Source organism: Amphibalanus amphitrite, unplaced genomic scaffold (assembly GCF_019059575.1).
Source record: "Amphibalanus amphitrite isolate SeventyFive unplaced genomic scaffold, NRLGWU_Aamphi_draft 000008F_arrow, whole genome shotgun sequence".
Lineage (NCBI taxonomy): Eukaryota > Metazoa > Arthropoda > Thecostraca > Balanomorpha > Balanidae > Amphibalanus > Amphibalanus amphitrite.
This window is the reverse complement of record NW_024881504.1, coordinates 1,419,649-1,438,611: the sequence shown is the minus strand read 5'-3', so window position 1 is coordinate 1,438,611 and position 18,963 is coordinate 1,419,649. Positions and strand designations below refer to the sequence as shown.

The 18,963-nt window shown below is 49.2% G+C and overlaps 2 protein-coding genes across 2 annotated transcripts in view; both read left to right on the top strand.

The window, feature by feature from the left end:
• LOC122379543 (serine/threonine-protein kinase/endoribonuclease IRE1-like) overlaps positions 1–18,963 on the top strand; it is a 343,804-nt gene that overhangs the window by 188,531 nt on the left and 136,310 nt on the right. The window lies entirely within an intron of this gene.
• On the top strand, positions 14,949–17,337 carry LOC122379376. The gene is made up of 2 exons (XM_043361539.1): positions 14,949–17,006; positions 17,182–17,337. The coding sequence occupies exon 1, from the start codon at positions 15,005–15,007 to the stop codon at positions 16,850–16,852; it is 1,848 nt and encodes a 615-aa protein (XP_043217474.1). The 5' UTR covers positions 14,949–15,004; the 3' UTR covers positions 16,853–17,006; positions 17,182–17,337.

The following is an 18,963-nucleotide window of genomic DNA, read 5'->3' as shown; positions in this document are numbered from 1 at the left end:
CGGGGTGCTGATCACGAATATCATGTTCGTTTTGATCACAGATGATGTCTTCATGCATTTAGTTGAGGTCGGGTCAGGTCAGGTCAGGTCAACCAGTAGGGATCCTGCCGGGTATTCCTAGTAGGTGTCAACCGCCTCTGACAGCTTCGTAACTTGTTACGAAAAGACCAAAACTTGTTCATATGGTTGCTAGATTCGAATTCAGCTCCAAAAAACTGGCCTAGAAACATGTAAAACTCGAAAAAGTGAACCGAGGTCATCAAAGGTCAATGACCTGACCTGACCTTCAGGTGACCTTAACACCCACCCTAATGCATGGGGGCAACATCATATCACATGGTTGAACGCTTGAAACCACGAAAAGACTGCAAACGTGCGGCTAATGCGAGCCGACATACGCCGAATCGCGATTCCGGCCAAACATGGTCTCGAAAAGTAGGTCACAGGTCAAAGGTCATTGGGGTCCGGGTCATGAAATCTTCAGGGTAGGTGTAAAATTCATTAACGCGAGGGTACTGAAAGTTTCGTCGCGATCGGCCGCTTTTTACGCGAGTTATTCGCGAAAAACCATGGGGGGTCCGTTCGACCCCCCCCCCCCCCTATACGGGCGAGGGTTAAGGCCATATATCGGCGGCTCTGGGGGCTCAACGCCGGAGCCGCATCGGACGGCCACTCACCGGTGACTTTTGAGGGCCCCACACCGACGACTCTGAGGGCCCCACTGGCGTCTGAGTGTACCTTGCTGGTCTCTAAGGACTCCACAGGGCTCCCGAAGGCACCGCAGACCTCTTGAAAGCCCCTTGTCGGTCTCTGAGAGCCCCTGTCGGCCTGTAAAGGGTTCGAGCCAGCAGCTCTAAGGGTCCCACACCCGACTGTGACAACCCCACACTGCAGTATCTCTGAGGGCCCACAACGGCAACTGTGAGGACCCTCACCGGCGCCTCTGAGGGCCCACAGCTGACAGCGGCACCTCTGGGGGCCCCGCACCAATGCCTCTGAGAGCATCACACCGGTACCTGTGAAGCTTTACTCGCCGGTCCGTCCTTTGAATGCGGAAAAAGAACGCGCTATGACTGGGCGAATTTCGAGACTGGCCAAAAGCAATCACAGCCCGCTCCCAATATCCCGCTTGCTGTCCCTCCACCGGCACATTACACAATGACACGTGTATCTCACCTGCATTATATACTATTTCGCTTGTAATGTGATATGTGCCCTTTCCGATCGAAGCATGTGCCCTATGCCACCTTTGGGACGCAGTGAAAAATCCTTAAAATATGCCCTGATCAAAACATAGACATGTTTGGCCTGGACTTGGATGACGTCACCCGCCTCCTGCGCCACTGTCTGTCAAACAACTACCTTCGTTTTGGGGACAAGTACTACCGTCAAACAACCGGATTAGCCATGGGTAGCAGAGTTGCCCCTCCGCTCGCGATCATCTTCATGGACCAGCTCGAGCAGCGCTTCAACGGTTCAGCAGCGTCCAAGCCTGACATATATATGCGGTACATTGATGATGTACTCGGAGTATGGACGACTGGATCAGACAACCTCCAACAATACCTACAGCACATCAATGACGCACACCCAGCGATACGTTTCACTATCGAAACAACGGAGAAGAGTGGGACCATCCCGTTCCTGGACACTGCCATCACAGTAGACGACAGTGGAAGATACGTCACCGAACTCCACATCAAACCCACGTCCGCTGGCATCATCATCCATGCGGACTCCGCACAGCCATGGAAGGTCAAGAAATCAGTCATCTATGCTCAAATACGACGTGCTCTTAAACTCTCAAGCAACGAAGACGCACGGCAGCGTAGCATCGCACGGATCACACACCTTTTCACCGACAATGGATACAAGCTCAAGACAATCAACAGAGCCATTGAGGACTGTATGAAATCCACAGACCAAAGAAAAAGGAACAGAACATCAATCACCCGACTAGTTCTCCCCTTCATCGACGACCAGCTGACAAGATCCGTACAGGCGGTGGTGAGGGGCAGCGGCCAGCAGGATCTGGGAGTGGCCTGGACGAACGATAACACCATCAAACAACATCTGGTACGGTCAGCCCTCAAACCCCCACCCTGCCCGGGAGGAGCTCGCTGTCATGCGTGCGCGGCGGGTCTTCGAGGACGATGTCACACATCCGGAGTCATCTACCAACTGACGTGTACCCTCTGTCAGAAGACATACATCGGGGAAACCGGCAGAATGGTGCGACTCCGGTACAATGAACATTTACGAGACGCGAAAAACCAACGCAGAGATTCACCTCTCGGGGACCATTTCCGGGAAGATCACCGTGGCATACAACCGAGCCCATCACACGTGACAGCTGCAATAATACAAGTGTGCAAGACTGAGCGCGAGAGAAAGATTGCTGAATCTCTTCATATTAGAGACGAGCGACCAGCACTCAACACAAACGTGGCATCATGGACGATCGTGTAAACCGTCAAGTAGTGTTGTCCGTTACGGGTCCCCGGTAGGAGCTAGAATACCACACGGTTATTGATCATAGGCTCTGGTATAAGACGTGTTTCGATTTGTTGAGCGACCCCCCCCCCCCCCTCCCACACAGACACACTTCTTATGTGAAGCGATTATTATTGTGTGTATTTCTCCCTCTCTCTCTCTCTTATTCGACTGCTCACCTATAATATGCTTATGCCCCTCTCTTTCATACTTCATTCATTCGTGCATTCATTCAAGTCATTCATTCGTTTGCATACTTATTTATCCTGTCAGGCAGCGGTGTTTACTTTTGGTAGGCATAGTACTGATGTGACCTGCCTAGAATTCTCCCCCCCCCCCTCATCCCTGCCCGCTTTCTCTCCCCCTATATTGTAACCTATTAACATTGTAAGTGTGAATAGTATCAACATTATGACCTATTAACCTGTTAAGTGTAGGAGCTAATTTTGTTCGTACGCTGTAAAGGTAATTCTGTCGATGTAAATTAGAAGACACATCTCAACCTAGACGCGAGATTTATATTTAAAAAACATGGATCAGATATGTTAACGGCAAATGTGGCGCTATAAATGTTTATCACTTGAACCGATGAAGGAACGCCTCCGAAATATATTCAAGTGTTTTTGGTAACTTTTGGCAATTTCTAGAACTTTGAACAGAAGGTTATTCCATTAAATATATTAAATGGCCTTTTAAGTTGATCTCTGTGGCCATCTGTCTATGGAGCGACCAATATGAACGTTGGGTGAATTTTCCGGGGTTACATGACTATGAGCAAGCAAATGTGTATCAGGAATGGATTTAGGTGGAGAATTGCGCTGGACCATGAGTGCTCGAACGCTCCCAATTCCACGCCGGTTTGGCTTTGGAGCCGAGACAGACGATGCGGGTCAAGGTCACCGCTGGGGTAACGGTGGATTGGCTGCGTCCGAGCACCCGTAACGCGGCACAATTCTCCATCTATGGATTTTCCTATTCGCTCAGCATTGTGATAGGCGTTCATAATAGCATTTACTCTGCTCATGTACTTATCCCCGGTTATTTAACCCGCGCACCGACGGGGGTCTGCGCCAACTTAGTACCGACGGGGGGGGCGGATGACCGCCCCCCCCCCCTGAGATCTCGAGAACCAAGCAAGATAGCGACAAGCGGTAAACGGCATCGGATACGCACGGCCAAGATCTACAATTTTTACTAAGGTCATTTTCAGGTCAGGTCAAAGATGACGTCACAGGGGTCGAAAAAGTCAAAATGGCGGCGCTAAATATGGAGAGAGTTTTTCTCGAATAACTTTCGAATTAGTCAAGATAGGAACAAACTAAGGGCATCATCGTGATCCTCTCGTCAATCCGCATCGAATGATATATATGTTGACCTCGAAAGGTCAAGGTCAAAGGTTGACCTCAGGTCACGTGACCTCGAGGTCATCATGTATATCATTCGATGCGTCTTGACGAGCTGAACACAATGAGACCATCCACGCGTCTGTATCTTGTTCCTGTACGGAGTTATTGGCCAAAAACCTTTGGTGACCTTTGATGACGTCACATGACCTCACAGCTGCCCAACAGCAAAACAGACCTCAAGGTAGTGAAGGTTGATCGTATATGAAGTCATGTATGGTATATGGGGCCATTCCGACCCGTTTTAGTGGTAAAAACAGGGAGTTGATTTTTCCCCCATTGACTTATAATGAGGAGGTCGCGAAATTGACATGACCTTAGGTCACCGATATCAAAATTCCGAGATATACAAATTGTAGCTACTAATGACCTAATAACATCCTGCGACTTTTAAAGGCCTCCGACATCTACTGTAGCTCTGGCACGGTGACAAAGTTGCAAAAAAGTGACTTGAGGTTGGGTCATTCAAAGTGACCTGGTGACCTGACCTGGAAAGGTAGGAGGTTCAAACTTGCACACCATGTGTAAAATTGATAAGGGAATAGTCATACCAAATTTCGCCGGTTTTCCCGCTATTCGCGAAAAACCTAAGGGGGGGGCGGATATCCGCCCCCCCCCCGTCGGTGCGCGGGTTAAAAGAAGTTTTTGTGGGGGAATATCACGGCTTTAGGTACTCGGTGGCCCTATTCACGACTTTCAAAGAATGCTCCGATAACTAACCACCGCACAGACCTACTGCATTAGTGAATCTGACAGAAGGTCTGTGGAATTACATCCCCCCTCACCACACCCCTAAAAACTCATCCAGTGTCTAAAACCACTTTTATCGACTCGCCAAAAAAAAAAAAAAACACACACACACATACACACACAAAGCATGGGGCATGTCAGCTCTCAGTTCATTTATCATTGTCTTTACCATGGTTCAATTGCATTGCGCGATTTAAAGCACGTGAGTGCCTATATAGTATATATGTAGAAAATAATATCTACAGCAAAACATCCAAAATTACAAAGGCTACAATGCTTAAAAAGTAGGTTCATCAAGGAAGCCCATTTTTACTTGCGTTGTGTTCCCAACCATGCGATTCCAACGCGGGCTGTTCGCAACGTCTGTTAAGGCACGTTAACAACTGACAAGCCGCCACCGCTGCCACTTATTCATAGATGGTTGATATCGCAGCTTGGGCGTCAGCAGCGCTGCCCACAACGCGTCGGCGCCAGCGCACGCAGCTGTTGGCACTCGGCAGCCGGTGTTGCGACTTAACGGCCGGCCGGCCCCATGAAGGAGAAGCTCTTGGTGAAGCTTTGTGATCGCCTCATAGCCGCCTTGGATGTCATCTTTCTTGGCAAATCCATCCGTTCAGATGGTACGGTGCAGTCTGGATAAAGGACGAAGTCCAACGCCGCTAACCCCGCGACCGCCACCCCACAACGTGGCCGCAGACCGAACGGGCGTGAGGGCCGTAAGGGCCACCCCGCCATCCGGTAGGTGGCTGAGCAGCCGGGCGCAGCGGCGCCTGGGCGGCGGCCGCGCTGAGATGAAGTCCCAAACCGCCATGTCGCCATCACCGCCATCACCATTGCTGCAGCTGTTCCCAACCGCCTCAATCGCCGCCGTTTTGCCAGCAGTCGCGCCGCGGAATGGCAGAAGCTCCAGAGTAGCCTCCAGCGCCCCTCTCCGCACGTGTGCAGGTGCACTGCGGCCGCCGGGTCCGACGTCCAGGCAGAACATGATATTTCCATGCTGCTCCGACGGTGGGCTGGTCTTGTTTGGGCGTTCCTCCACTGTGACGTCGGTCACGCCTGCCCCAGCCAGGGCGCAGAGGCCGACGTGTCACCATCCGGTTGCAGTCCTCAGTCGGGTCGCAACGTGTACCTCTTCCGCAGCGTGGAGCGCGCTCCCGCTGGGCAGCGATACAGCCAAAAGTAGCATAGCATGCGGGCGGCCAGCGCTGCGCCGGACAGCGGACCCATGCCGGGGGTATGCCGGTCTCGGCCATTAGCGGGGTCGTCGGGGCCGAGGCTGTACATACAGCTGGTGACCAGCGCGGCTCGCAGCGCGAAGACCAGTACGGACGGCCGGGGCAAACGGCGTGCGGGAGTCGCAGGCGACGTTCTGCGGACAGAAAGGGTTGGGCATAAGCTGGTCGGCAGGACACTCTTGAGCCGAGCCTTTGATGTAATTACAGATGATCCAGAAGCATGCACAAAAATTCATGACACACTATTCTCATTTATGTATTTGCTACATATGATATGATATACCAGCTCATGATCAGTGACGCATTCTGGGCAATGTGTTCTAAAGTGAAGTAACTGAAGTTACAGCTAAAAAGCTTTAAAAAAACAGCTTAAAAAAACACACACACACATTCGATAGCTTATGAGTGTGAGAGTTGTGTCCAGTGCCACTAGGTGGCTCTTCGATCGGTATGGGGTTCGGGCGCTCGGGCAATACAGTTATCTCTGAGTGACCGAGGCGTGTGTGTCTCTGCGTGCGCGGGAGCCGAGTCGGACTCGCACATGGCGCAGCCGGCAGGGTCCAACCCCGATGGGGTCTCCGGTGTTTCGGGCGCTGTAGCGCTACCAGGACAGTGGCTCGGCAAGCTGACTCAGCCGGATAAGTTGGACTTAGCAGTGGATAGAGGAGCAACGTTCAGAGCATGGAAGACTCGGTGGACGGATTTTTGCACGCTATCTGGTCTGTCGTCCCAGCCAGTTGCGGTGCAGATGGCAATGCTGCGTTCATGTCTATCGGATGACACCATTCGCATAGTCGAGAACATGGGACTATCGCAGGCTGAAAGTTCAAACTTGGATGTCGTACTCGAGCGCCTGGAACGGCATGCTATTGGACAGGTGAGCCAAGTGATGCAAAGACGGACGTTTAATTTGCGCGCTCAACATGCTGGCGAGACCTTTGATGATTTCGTAACATGTCTCAGGGATCTAAGCAAAGACTGTGGCTTCTGCGATGGTTGCAGAGACAGCTTGATCCGTGACAGAATCGTGGTCGGCATTAGAGATACCGATGTGATCAGACGTCTGTGTGCGGTACCCGGCCTTACGCTCGATCAGGCGATCACCATTTGCCGATCTGAAGAATGCGCGACACGCGATGCTTATACCATCACCGATGGCGGAACCGGCCCAGACGTTTCGGCTGCTGCGCGCGGCCGTGCGGCACCGTTGCCCCCGGGCGGTGCAGCGCGCGGCCGAGGCCGGCGGACGCTATCCTGTGACGTCACAAGTGGAGCGGGGCGCGGTCAAGGTCGACGAGCGGCCTCAAATGACGTCACCTCCAGCCGCCGACCTGGCGCCGCGCCAACCTCGGCTCAGCAGCCCACCAGCCGCGGTGGGTGCAGGCGGCGCGCCGCACCGAACGACTCCTGTCGCCGCTGTGGTTACTACGGATGCCGCGGGGAGGACGCCTGCCCCGCTTTCGACAGTGAGTGTTTTCGTTGCCGTGAGTTCGGCCACTGGGGCCGAGTGTGTACCAGAAGACTCGGGAACAGGTATGCACACGCGAAGACTGTGTCATTTTGTGACGATGGACTCGATGATGGGGATATGAGCGATGAATGCGTCCAAATGAGTGCAGTCACTGTGCATGGTACCAATCACCTGTCTGCCCCCACGGTTGAGGTGTTTGTGCGCGGTACAAGTAACGGCAAAGTGCGCGCTCTTCCTGACACGGGGCCGACATCAGCCTGGCGGGCCCCGAATTCGCTGAAAGATTTGGACGCGGCTGTATGTCACCACCTACAGTCCATCCCAAGGTGGTCGATGGTCGCGCCACTTGCGCCATCGGACAGATAGGTGTAAACATTAGCCTAGGACCCGCTCAAGTTGTCGAGCAAGTGCACATCATCCCCGGTGTAAGACGATTGATTTTGTCTTGGCACGTCACGAAATATCTCGGGCTTGTTCCAGCGAACTATCCGAGACAGATGAACTCCGCGGAAGCGACGGGGGCTGCTGCTGCAGCGAGCACTACTCGGATGGGTGGCGTGGCGGCCGCCGCCCAGCACAGCGTCAGCCTACGTGACTCTCAGCCGACGCAGACCGGCGCGCCGCCGGACTCTCGGCGGGCGCGGGACGGTGCGCCGCCGGACTCTCGGCGGGCGCGGGACGGCGCGCCGCCGGACTCTCGGCGGGCGCGGGACGGCGCGCCGCCGGGCTCTCAGTGGACCTACGATGGACTCAGCGCGCCAATGGACGCACCACGGCAGGACAGCGTGTCATCAGACGCCCGGCGGGGGCGGACCAGCGCGCCAGATGCACCACAGCAGCGGACGGGCGCGTCACAAGGCGCCCGACAGTATCCGACCGGTGCGTCACCGGACGCCCGACAGCAGCGGACCGGCACCGGCGCGTCGCTGGACGCAATCAGCAGCGGACTCAGCGCGTCACTGGACGCACTACAGCAGGACGGCGCGTCATCAGACGCTCAGCGGCCAGGTGTTAGCGCGTCGCCGCAACCCATGAAACAGCTGTTGAAGGACTACGAAGATGTTTTCTGCGACGACATCAAGGTGATGCCAGGAGAACGATTCAAAATCAACCTCCGTGAAGGAGCCAGACCATTTGCTGTGCACGCCCCGCGCCGCATTCCGTTCGCTCTGCGGGAACCTCTGAAGCGAGAGTTGGACCGACTTCAGCAGAGTGGCATGATAGTGCCTGTGACGTCACCGACAGAGTACTGTGCGCCGATCGTCATCGCACCTAAGAAGGATGGAGGAATTCGAATGTGTGTCGACTTCACAAAGCTGAACCAGTCGGTCAAGCGGGAGTTGTACCAATCAAACACCCCGGCAGAATGCGTGGCGTCGATAGCTGAATCTGACGCCAAGTGGTTCAGCGTATTTGACGCAGCCAAAGGATACAATCAGTGCCCACTGGAGGAAGAAAGTCGTCACCTGACCACGTTCATCACTCCGTTTGGCCGCTACATGTGGACCAGAGCACCATTTGGAGTCAGCTCCATCTCCGAATTCTTCAACCGGCGCATGGATGAATGCTTTCGCGACATCCCGGGAATTCAACGCGTCGTTGACGACGTCTTGATCTGCGGGTCCACGAAGGAGCAGCTGGAAGAGCGTGTGAGGCAGTTCCTGAACCGGTGCCGAGAGCGCGGTGTGACGCTGAACGTCTCGAAGGCGCGTCACATGCAGCAGCAGGTCCGCTTTGCGGGATTTATTGTCACTGAAGGCGGTTACAGACCCGACCCAGAGCTCCTGCGAGCGATCGAAGCCTTCCCCGCGCCGCAGTCCCTGAGTGACCTGAGATGTTTCTTCGGACTTGTCAATCAAATCGCTCCGTTCTCTGAGGAAGTGACAGAACACATGGAACCACTGCGACCTCTGTTGAGCGCAAAGCGAAACTTCAGTTGGGATGCCTGCCACCAGGAGTCATTCGAGAAGGCTCGCCGGGTGTTATCGTCGACCAGATCACTGGCTTACTTCGACCCAGCAAAGCCGACACTGCTGTCGACGGACGCGAGCAGGCTCCATGGCCTTGGATTTATACTGCAGCAAAAACAACCGACTGGAGAATGGCGGGTGATTCAAGCTGGATCCAGAGCTTTGACAGACACCGAAACGAGATACGCGACTATCGAACTGGAGATGCTGGCCGAGGCATGGGCGGTCAACCGCAAATGTCGACTGTTCCTCAATGGGCTGGAACACTTCGACATCCTCGTCGATCACCGCCCTCTGATCGCCATACTCAACTCGAAAAACATGGACGAAATAGAGAATCCTCGCCTCCAACGACTCAGGGAGCGGCTCAGCATGTATGTGTTCACGGCATCCTGGAAGAAAGGCAAGGACCATCAAGCTGCAGACGCTTTGTCCAGGTCACCCGTCGATCTACCGACAGAAGAGGACGAGATCGCCGAAGACCATGGGGGCGTTAGTGTCAGCACTGTGATATGCTGCGCCCTAGACGAGGCGGGCACCGACATCCGCATCGCTGATGTGCGTGAATCGGCCGATCGTGACGAGGAGGCCCGCCTGCTGCTGCGAACCGTAATGGAGGGATTCCCTGTCAGCAAGGCGGACCTTCCGGATGCGATTCGTCCCTATTGGGCGGTACACGACCGTCTCACTGTTGAAGACGGTGTTGTGGTGTGTGGCTGCCGTTTGGTCATCCCGAGACCAATGCGGGCGGCCATCCTCACGGAGCTACACTCATCACACATGGGAAAAGAGAAGACCAAGAGTCGAGCGAGGCAGATCATGTATTGGCCTGGCATGGACAACGACATTGCCAACATCACACGTGGCTGCAGAGCGTGTCAAACCGAATTGCCCTCGCTTCCAAAAGAAACATATCTCAGAAGAGTGCCACCCAGTCGCCCATTCCAGCACCTGTGCGCTGATTTATTTCAGCACGCAGGACGGCACTTCCTGGTGGTGGTTGATCCACTCTCTGGCTGGGTGTTCTGCAGGCCTCTGGGAAAAGAAGCCACATCAAATCGAGTGATCACTGAAATGAGAAGTGTCTTTTGCACTGCTGGAGCCCCTGAGAAGTTGTTCAGTGACGGCGGGCCGCAATTCACCGCCAGGGCATTCCAGTTATTCCTGAGTCGGTGGGGCATAGAACATATCACGTCATCGCCGCACTACCCGCAATCCAATAGTAGAGCAGAAGCGGCGGTGAAGGCTGCGAGTAAGCTGATCAGGCGGTGCTGGACCGCCGATGGAGGCCTGGACGTCGAGAGGTGGACACGCGGTGTGCTGCAGCAGCGGAACACCCCGGGACCGGACGGCAGAAGCCCGGCCCAGATCGTGTTCGGCAGGCCAATCAGGGACACCCTACCAGCGCACCGACGTGCCTTCGATCTCTGCTGGCAGCGGGCGGCTGACGAAGCTGATGCGGCTGGGAGCGACCTCAAGAACAGTGAAGAGCGGCGCTACAATCAACACGCGAGAGACCTGCCGGGACTGCGTGTCGGCAGTCAAGTGGCAGTGCAGAATCACAATACGAAACGCTGGGATCGGTGTGGTGTGATCACCGAGGTGGACCCAGGGCTGGGAAAAATGCTGAATCTGCTACATACCAGATATTACGAGAAACTCTTATTAGCTACATTGCCACAAATGTCCCTCACATCATTTCTGCTAAAGAAAATGATTTTACGAGTCAATAGAAATTCTGGACAGAACTTACCACTACCATTTTCTATCTTTTCTCAAAGTGAGCTTTAAATGTTTTGATTTAGTTGGCTGCACGCACAAAAAAAAGATACAGTGTCTTGCTTCTGCCCCCTGTGAATATTCTTTTTCTTGTTTCTTACTCTTTGTAGGAAGCATACAAATACCAAAATAAGTTGCTGTGGGGTTTTCTCAGGGCAAGTTCCAGCACCCCCCGGAGCACCAGGAAGCTCCAGTGAGCCCTAGAATTTTCCTATCAGCATCCCAGCACCTTTAGGATTCAGAAGGTCAAACTCTTTCAGAAGGCCTACTCAGGCAGAAAGTATTTGGAAGAAATCAGGTTGATTTGGCTAATCAGTCTGGTCAACAATTTGAATTTACAATCATTGTGCATGCCGAACCCGCTGTACAAATGTTGCCAGTTGTCACCTATCAAGGTTTAGAGGTAACATAATAATTGAACATTAAAGAAGTAAATAAAATATTCTTTTCTGGGCGTTACTTCATCAATATTTCAATCAGATCTCACCTTCTGCGCAAATCCGATCATATCTCCCTATATCTTCACATCTTGCTTTGCGTGCTGGGCGGCTACCTTGCTCTTTAACTGGGTACTGCACGCCGCTATACGGACAGTTGTCATTACAGCACTTGAAATTAGGCCTGGAACATCCCACGTCCCTTAACATAGAGGCAAAATGAAAGATACACTTGCCGAAATAATGCAAAAACACCCAGAGAAACACTCATCAAAACCCATCAAACTAGCCACGCGAAACGACAACTAGAATCGTCTCTAATGCGCCAGAAACAACGCATCAACCACTGCATCAACCAAACACACAAACATAAATGATGTTTTTGTATATTTTTGTAAATGTTACTTAATGTTACTTACAAAAGAAGGTTTATTCGTGCTTTAAAACTCTTATTCTATTCGAATATGTATAATTAAAAGAAAAATTCACTTGAACTGACAAAAAAATATTGTATGACGTCATCAAAAAGAATTAAAGACGTTGCAGGATACCGCTTCATAAAAGATGGCTTTTTAGAGCTGTCATGGGCAAAATGAGTTGATTCTTTTCGTATTTTTATTGATCATTGAACAATTCCCTTTTTAAGACAATTTGTTTTGTTTCGTAAATATGTCGTTGCAATATTTCACAAATAATAAAATTCCTTTTTGCAATATTTATAAGAAAGATAGCACATAAAAAGGCGTAGCAGATACCTTTAGCTACACGACTCAGAGTATGAAGAATTAGTTATGGCTACACTGGAAACTGCTACAAAGAGCGGCCAGATTCGTCATAAAATGGAGCACAAAGCTGACGTTTTGAACTTGTGTTGGCTTTACAGATGTTTTGTTCATATTCGCCGACGAGATCACTGACCGGTGGTACGTCCTCTATTTCGAAAATGTGCGAATTTTGATGTTTTTATTGTATTTTTCTTTATGATCTACGGAAGAGAGAAATGCTGATTTTGCTACAAATGAAGGAACAATAAACCGATATCTGCTACCTACTGGGGTATGAAAGTATGAGGGATTTCCCAGCCCTGGGTGGACCATCAGAGAAGACGCTACTTTATCCGCATGCCCAGCGGGCGGGTGCTCACAAGGAACCGCCGTTTCCTTCGCCAACGCTATGCGTATGCTGAGCCTCCGACAACGGACTCCCCGGCGGCTGCTCTCGAGACGAGACCGACGCGGAACGACACCGCTCCTGGGCAGCAGCTGCGGCGGTCATCCAGAATCAGACGACGACCTGTTCGACTCATCGAAGAGATCTAACCAGCGCTGTCTGGCTGCTTGTGTGCCAGTTGTGATGGGTGTCCGTGGCTGTCAGCCATGATGCACACGTTCGCACGTTTCGTGCTCGTTCGCCGTATGTCACAGATGGAGGGACGATAAGTGATCTGTTTGTGTTATGGCGTGTCATTCGAATATTTTCGAATGTCATTCGAACTGAAATCTGATGGTGTTGGGAAGACGATGCTGTGATGGGGGAGATGCCATCTGATGTGCTAGACGTTAATGTTAAGTCGTTCTTTTGTGTTTGCACGTGTTGTGTTTAACGTGTTTGCAGCCAAAGCGTTCTTTATGTTCATTTACGTCCCAACAACATCAGATCTGGTGTGGGGGTGTGAGAGTTGTGTCCAGTGCCACTAGGTGGCTCTTCGATCGGTATGGGGTTCGGGCGCTCGGGCAATACAGTTATCTCTGAGTGACCGAGGCGTGTGTGTCTCTGCGTGCGCGGGAGCCGAGTCGGACTCGCACAATGAGAATAACATGCCTTGTGTGCTTAATGCAGGAAAATATTTTTTTCACTTTTTTAGAAACAGCAAGAGTTGTCAACAAATGATGATGAAGATGATTAGCCAGATGCTCATTATTTAGGATCAAAATTGATAGAATAGTTGTATTACGTTTCACCCACGGGGCTTCTTCGGATACATATAGGTAAATTCAACAAATAGAACACAGAGATGCAGGCCAAGCTCAGACACAAATCATGCGCATGCAATAAATATCGTGAAAGGATTAACAGATATCTTGAGATTTAGACGAATAATAATTTTAAGATCGACCCCTAAGTGCGTACTGCGCGCTAATATTTGTCTTTGTTAATAAATACGTATACCTATTTAACAGTCGACAACACAATACGTACTACGCGAATTACGCTATCATTCCATCTCAGAATTCGTACTACGCGCACACTAATACATACACATCATTCTAAATCACAGCTAACAATGACCTATAATAGTGCGTACTGCGCGCTATTATTTGTCTTTGTTACTAAATACGTATACCTATTTAACAGTCGACAACACAATACGTACTACGCGAATTACGCTATCATTCCATCTCAGAATTCGTACTACGCGCACACTAATACATACACATCATTCTAAATCACAGCTAACAATGACCTATAATACCCAATCATAATCAGTGTTCGGCGGTACAGCATATCTACAGGCGCTGCCTACTGGAGCCATCTGTTAGACACGAAAGGAACTACTGCTACTATGTAGGTATCGGTGTCATATAACGCTACCAACAGAACAAGCCAAGGAACAAGCGCTAATGTGCATATGATGATGTGTAGGGAACTGGATGGAGTAAGCGCCATGATGATGTGTTTTTGTTAAGTGCTGGTTTTTTGTTTCTTATCTCAATTGATTCAGTTATTAAAAGGTTCGCTTCGTCCTTGCATCTATGAAGAATAGAAATTTCGAAGTCAGTGTTCATCGGTTGTGCTGTGGGGTGTGCTGTCAGTATATGATCACCTAGGTCAGTACCTTTCCTTTTGTTCCTAGCGTCTCCCAAGTGTTCCATAAATCTAGTCCTCACCATGCGTTTAGTTTTACCAATGTATGTATCTCCACACATTTTACATTTAATCTCATACACAACGTTTTTGGTATGGCATCTACCTTTGAGGCCACCCTCACACGTACTGCAAGTCTTACGACACCCCCTGGGACAATCAGGGGGTTGCAGTGCAGACGAGGTCAGTTGATTTGAGAGTGTAGGTCCGCTTTTCCACGCAACTCGAATATCCAAATCTGAGGACTTCACTGCTGCGTTGACTTTACGTGTGAGGGTTTCGTCAATGTAAGGTAGAGATATGTAGGTAATATTGGGAGAAGACTTTTTCTTTTGAGATTGTTTGTTTTTATATCTGATTGCGTTTTGTATGTTACGAATCAGTTTAATCGGATAGCCGCTGGAAATGAATATGTCCGTTATTTTTTGTAGACCCCGGTCCTGTGCTGCTTTATCAGACCCCAAACGAACAGCTCTAAGCGACTTGTGACACGGACACGAAACAAGACTTAGTGACTCGATTTAGTGACACGGACACGAAACAAGCACCTCAAGCCCACCCTGTCACAGAACACGCACTGAAGAAACTCAAACAAAAAGTAATGGGTCTGTATACTCACCACAAATCAAACACCAAACAGAACCACACAAAACATGACAGATCTACACTCACAGACCTAAAGAATGATGACGACCTTATCGTCAAGCGCTCAGATAAATGCAAGGGATTAGTCCTTTTGGAGAAATCAGAGTACGTACACAAGACTGAAACTATAGTGAATGATTATCAGCCCATTGACAAAAATCCAACCAAAAAACTAGACGTCGAGACTTCTGACCTCATCACCGAGACTTTGGCAGGTAAACTACCCGACAAAATCATACACGCTCTAAAACCTAACGAGTCACGCACGGCAGAACTTTATGGACTTCCGAAAACACACAAACCAGGCAACCCGATGAGACCCATAGTATCAGCATGTGGGGACCCAGTTGACAAGCTCTCGTGGTTCCTAGAGAGAATAATCACCCAGCTTCTGATCCTAGTACCAGCCCACTTAACTAACACCTATGACTATTTGCAACACCTGAGCACTCGATTCCCTTCTGGCCTCCCACCCGGTGCCATCGCATTCACAGTAGACGTGAACAATCTCTACGGTAACATCCCCACAGCAGAAGCGATAGAGGCGACTATAGCTATGCTACGTACCCACTCGTCAAAGGTGAACTTATATGGTCTCACCATCCCTGATGTGAAAAAATTACTTGAGCACTGTCTGGAAAACAACTATGTACGCTTCGGTACAAAATATTACAAGCAAACCCAGGGGATAGCTATGGGAAGCCGTATAGCCCCTCCCCTGGCTATCCTCTTCATGAACGCAGTAGAAACACGCATACTAGCATCGGATAGACTACAACCTGCACTTTACCTTAGATACATCGACGATATTTTTGGTATTTGGACCCATGGCTCGCAAAACTTAGATGAATACATACAGTTCATTAATAGCTTCCATCCTTGTCTAAAATTCAGCTTCGAACGCACCGATCTCTCGTCACAAAGACAAATTCCCTTCCTTGATACACTAATCACTGTAGAACCCTCAGGAGCATACACCACAGAACTTTATGTTAAGCCATCAGCAGCCCCTATCTTATTACATTTTGACTCCAGCCACCCTATGCAGACCAAAAGGAGCCTCATACACTCTCAGTCGCTTAGAGCTGTTCGTTTGGGGTCTGATAAAGCAGCACAGGACCGGGGTCTACAAAAAATAACGGACATATTCATTTCCAGCGGCTATCCGATTAAACTGATTCGTAACATACAAAACGCAATCAGATATAAAAACAAACAATCTCAAAAGAAAAAGTCTTCTCCCAATATTACCTACATATCTCTACCTTACATTGACGAAACCCTCACACGTAAAGTCAACGCAGCAGTGAAGTCCTCAGATTTGGATATTCGAGTTGCGTGGAAAAGCGGACCTACACTCTCAAATCAACTGACCTCGTCTGCACTGCAACCCCCTGATTGTCCCAGGGGGTGTCGTAAGACTTGCAGTACGTGTGAGGGTGGCCTCAAAGGTAGATGCCATACCAAAAACGTTGTGTATGAGATTAAATGTAAAATGTGTGGAGATACATACATTGGTAAAACTAAACGCATGGTGAGGACTAGATTTATGGAACACTTGGGAGACGCTAGGAACAAAAGGAAAGGTACTGACCTAGGTGATCATATACTGACAGCACACCCCACAGCACAACCGATGAACACTGACTTCGAAATTTCTATTCTTCATAGATGCAAGGACGAAGCGAACCTTTTAATAACTGAATCAATTGAGATAAGAAACAAAAAACCAGCACTTAACAAAAACACATCATCATGGCGCTTACTCCATCCAGTTCCCTACACATCATCATATGCACATTAGCGCTTGTTCCTTGGCTTGTTCTGTTGGTAGCGTTATATGACACCGATACCTACATAGTAGCAGTAGTTCCTTTCGTGTCTAACAGATGGCTCCAGTAGGCAGCGCCTGTAGATATGCTGTACCGCCGAACACTGATTATGATTGGGTATTATAGGTCATTGTTAGCTGTGATTTAGAATGATGTGTATGTATTAGTGTGCGCGTAGTACGAATTCTGAGATGGAATGATAGCGTAATTCGCGTAGTACGTATTGTGTTGTCGACTGTTAAATAGGTATACGTATTTAGTAACAAAGACAAATAATAGCGCGCAGTACGCACTATTATAGGTCATTGTTAGCTGTGATTTAGAATGATGTGTATGTATTAGTGTGCGCGTAGTACGAATTCTGAGATGGAATGATAGCGTAATTCGCGTAGTACGTATTGTGTTGTCGACTGTTAAATAGGTATACGTATTTATTAACAAAGACAAATATTAGCGCGCAGTACGCACTTAGGGGTCGATCTTAAAATTATTATTCGTCTAAATCTCAAGATATCTGTTAATCCTTTCACGATATTTATTGCATGCGCATGATTTGTGTCTGAGCTTGGCCTGCATCTCTGTGTTCTATTTGTTGAATTTACCTATATGTATCCGAAGAAGCCCCGTGGGTGAAACGTAATACAACTATTCTATCAATTTTGATCCTAAATAATGAGCATCTGGCTAATCATCTTCATCATCATATGTAACACAATGCTCAGTACTAGCATCTCCATCCTCAAAAAAGTTGTCAACAAGCCATGTCAACTATCTAAACAATTTTTATGGAAACTGCTCTAGCTAGCTTAAAGTTCCACAACGTTTCCGGAGCACAGTACCCAAACTCAGTTCATGTTACAAGAAAAAAACAGTAATAATGCCTCCTAATTTTGAATGAAATATAGGTATGAGTAATTTGATTTGGAAAGCAACAAATTTCCGCACATCATTTTAGCAAAATTACTATTTTCTTCAGCCATCAGGTTACACAAAACTATAGTAAACTTTATGATCTAGTTTACACAAAACCAAAGCCCCGATTTTAACAAATGTAGATAAAATTTAAACAATTTTAAAAAATGTATCGTGGAGAAAATGAAAAGTGTAGATTTGTAAAGCCGGGATATTTCAATTTCACGGATTAGGCACTTAAAGAAATATCTTCACCTTTCTTTGAGCCACCAGCCTTCACCCAAGTTTTACACGAATGTAGTGAAGCAGACAATGTGGCAACTCAAAATTGTGATGGTTTGAGATAATTATGACGGTAAAAGAAAAAGCAACACAAGGTTCCTTACCTTCGTTTTTTTCACATGGGTTCAGATGAGGCTTCAACTGTTGCCGACCTGAGGAGCTATAGGGACTTGAGCTTTCCAAAACTCAATTTCTAAGGGCACTGAGCAGTGTTTGGCTTTCACACGAATGCGATAGTAAGTTATATGAAGTTGACAAAGCAAGCAAAGCAAAGCATGATGCCCCGCGCGTCCGCCCGCGACCACGCCCCGCGTCCGACTCCCGACCGCCGCGTGACCCGAGGCGCCCGGCGGTCACGTGACCTACCGGCCGGGACTGCAAACGGCAATCACCACCATTCTTGTATGACGTCATATCCTACTGAGGTGCTGATTGGTCGGAATTAGATACCTGAAGGTAATTATCTGCCGTAGTTATTTTTGTTTCATTGTTTTGCGTGTTTTCTTATATGAAATGTAATTAAAAAATTTGTCATATTTTAATCACCATTAACCCGCGCCCCGTAGGGGGGGCCGAAACGGCCCCCCCTGTCCTTTTCGGTCGATATCTCCTAAACGGCTGGAGATATCGCCACCAAACTTTTAGGACCCCTCCGGGCATCAATTTGACACATTGTGACCAAAAATTTTTCCAGAGGCTATGATAGGTTGGCCACAAATGACGTCAGAGTGACGTCATGTTCTGTCATTTTCGACCGAAAAAAGACCTTCGCGAGAAGACCTGTCAGGACTACAGCTTTGAAGATACAGAAAAATGATCAAGGCATAAAAGGTGTAGAATTGACAGGGCTACAAAACTGCTATCTCGAATTTTTGAAATTTTTGAGTTT

Coding starts and splice junctions, on each gene's coding strand:
- LOC122379376 (XM_043361539.1), top strand. CDS start 15,005: ATGGGTCTGTATACTCACCACAAATCAAACACCAAACAGAACCACACA.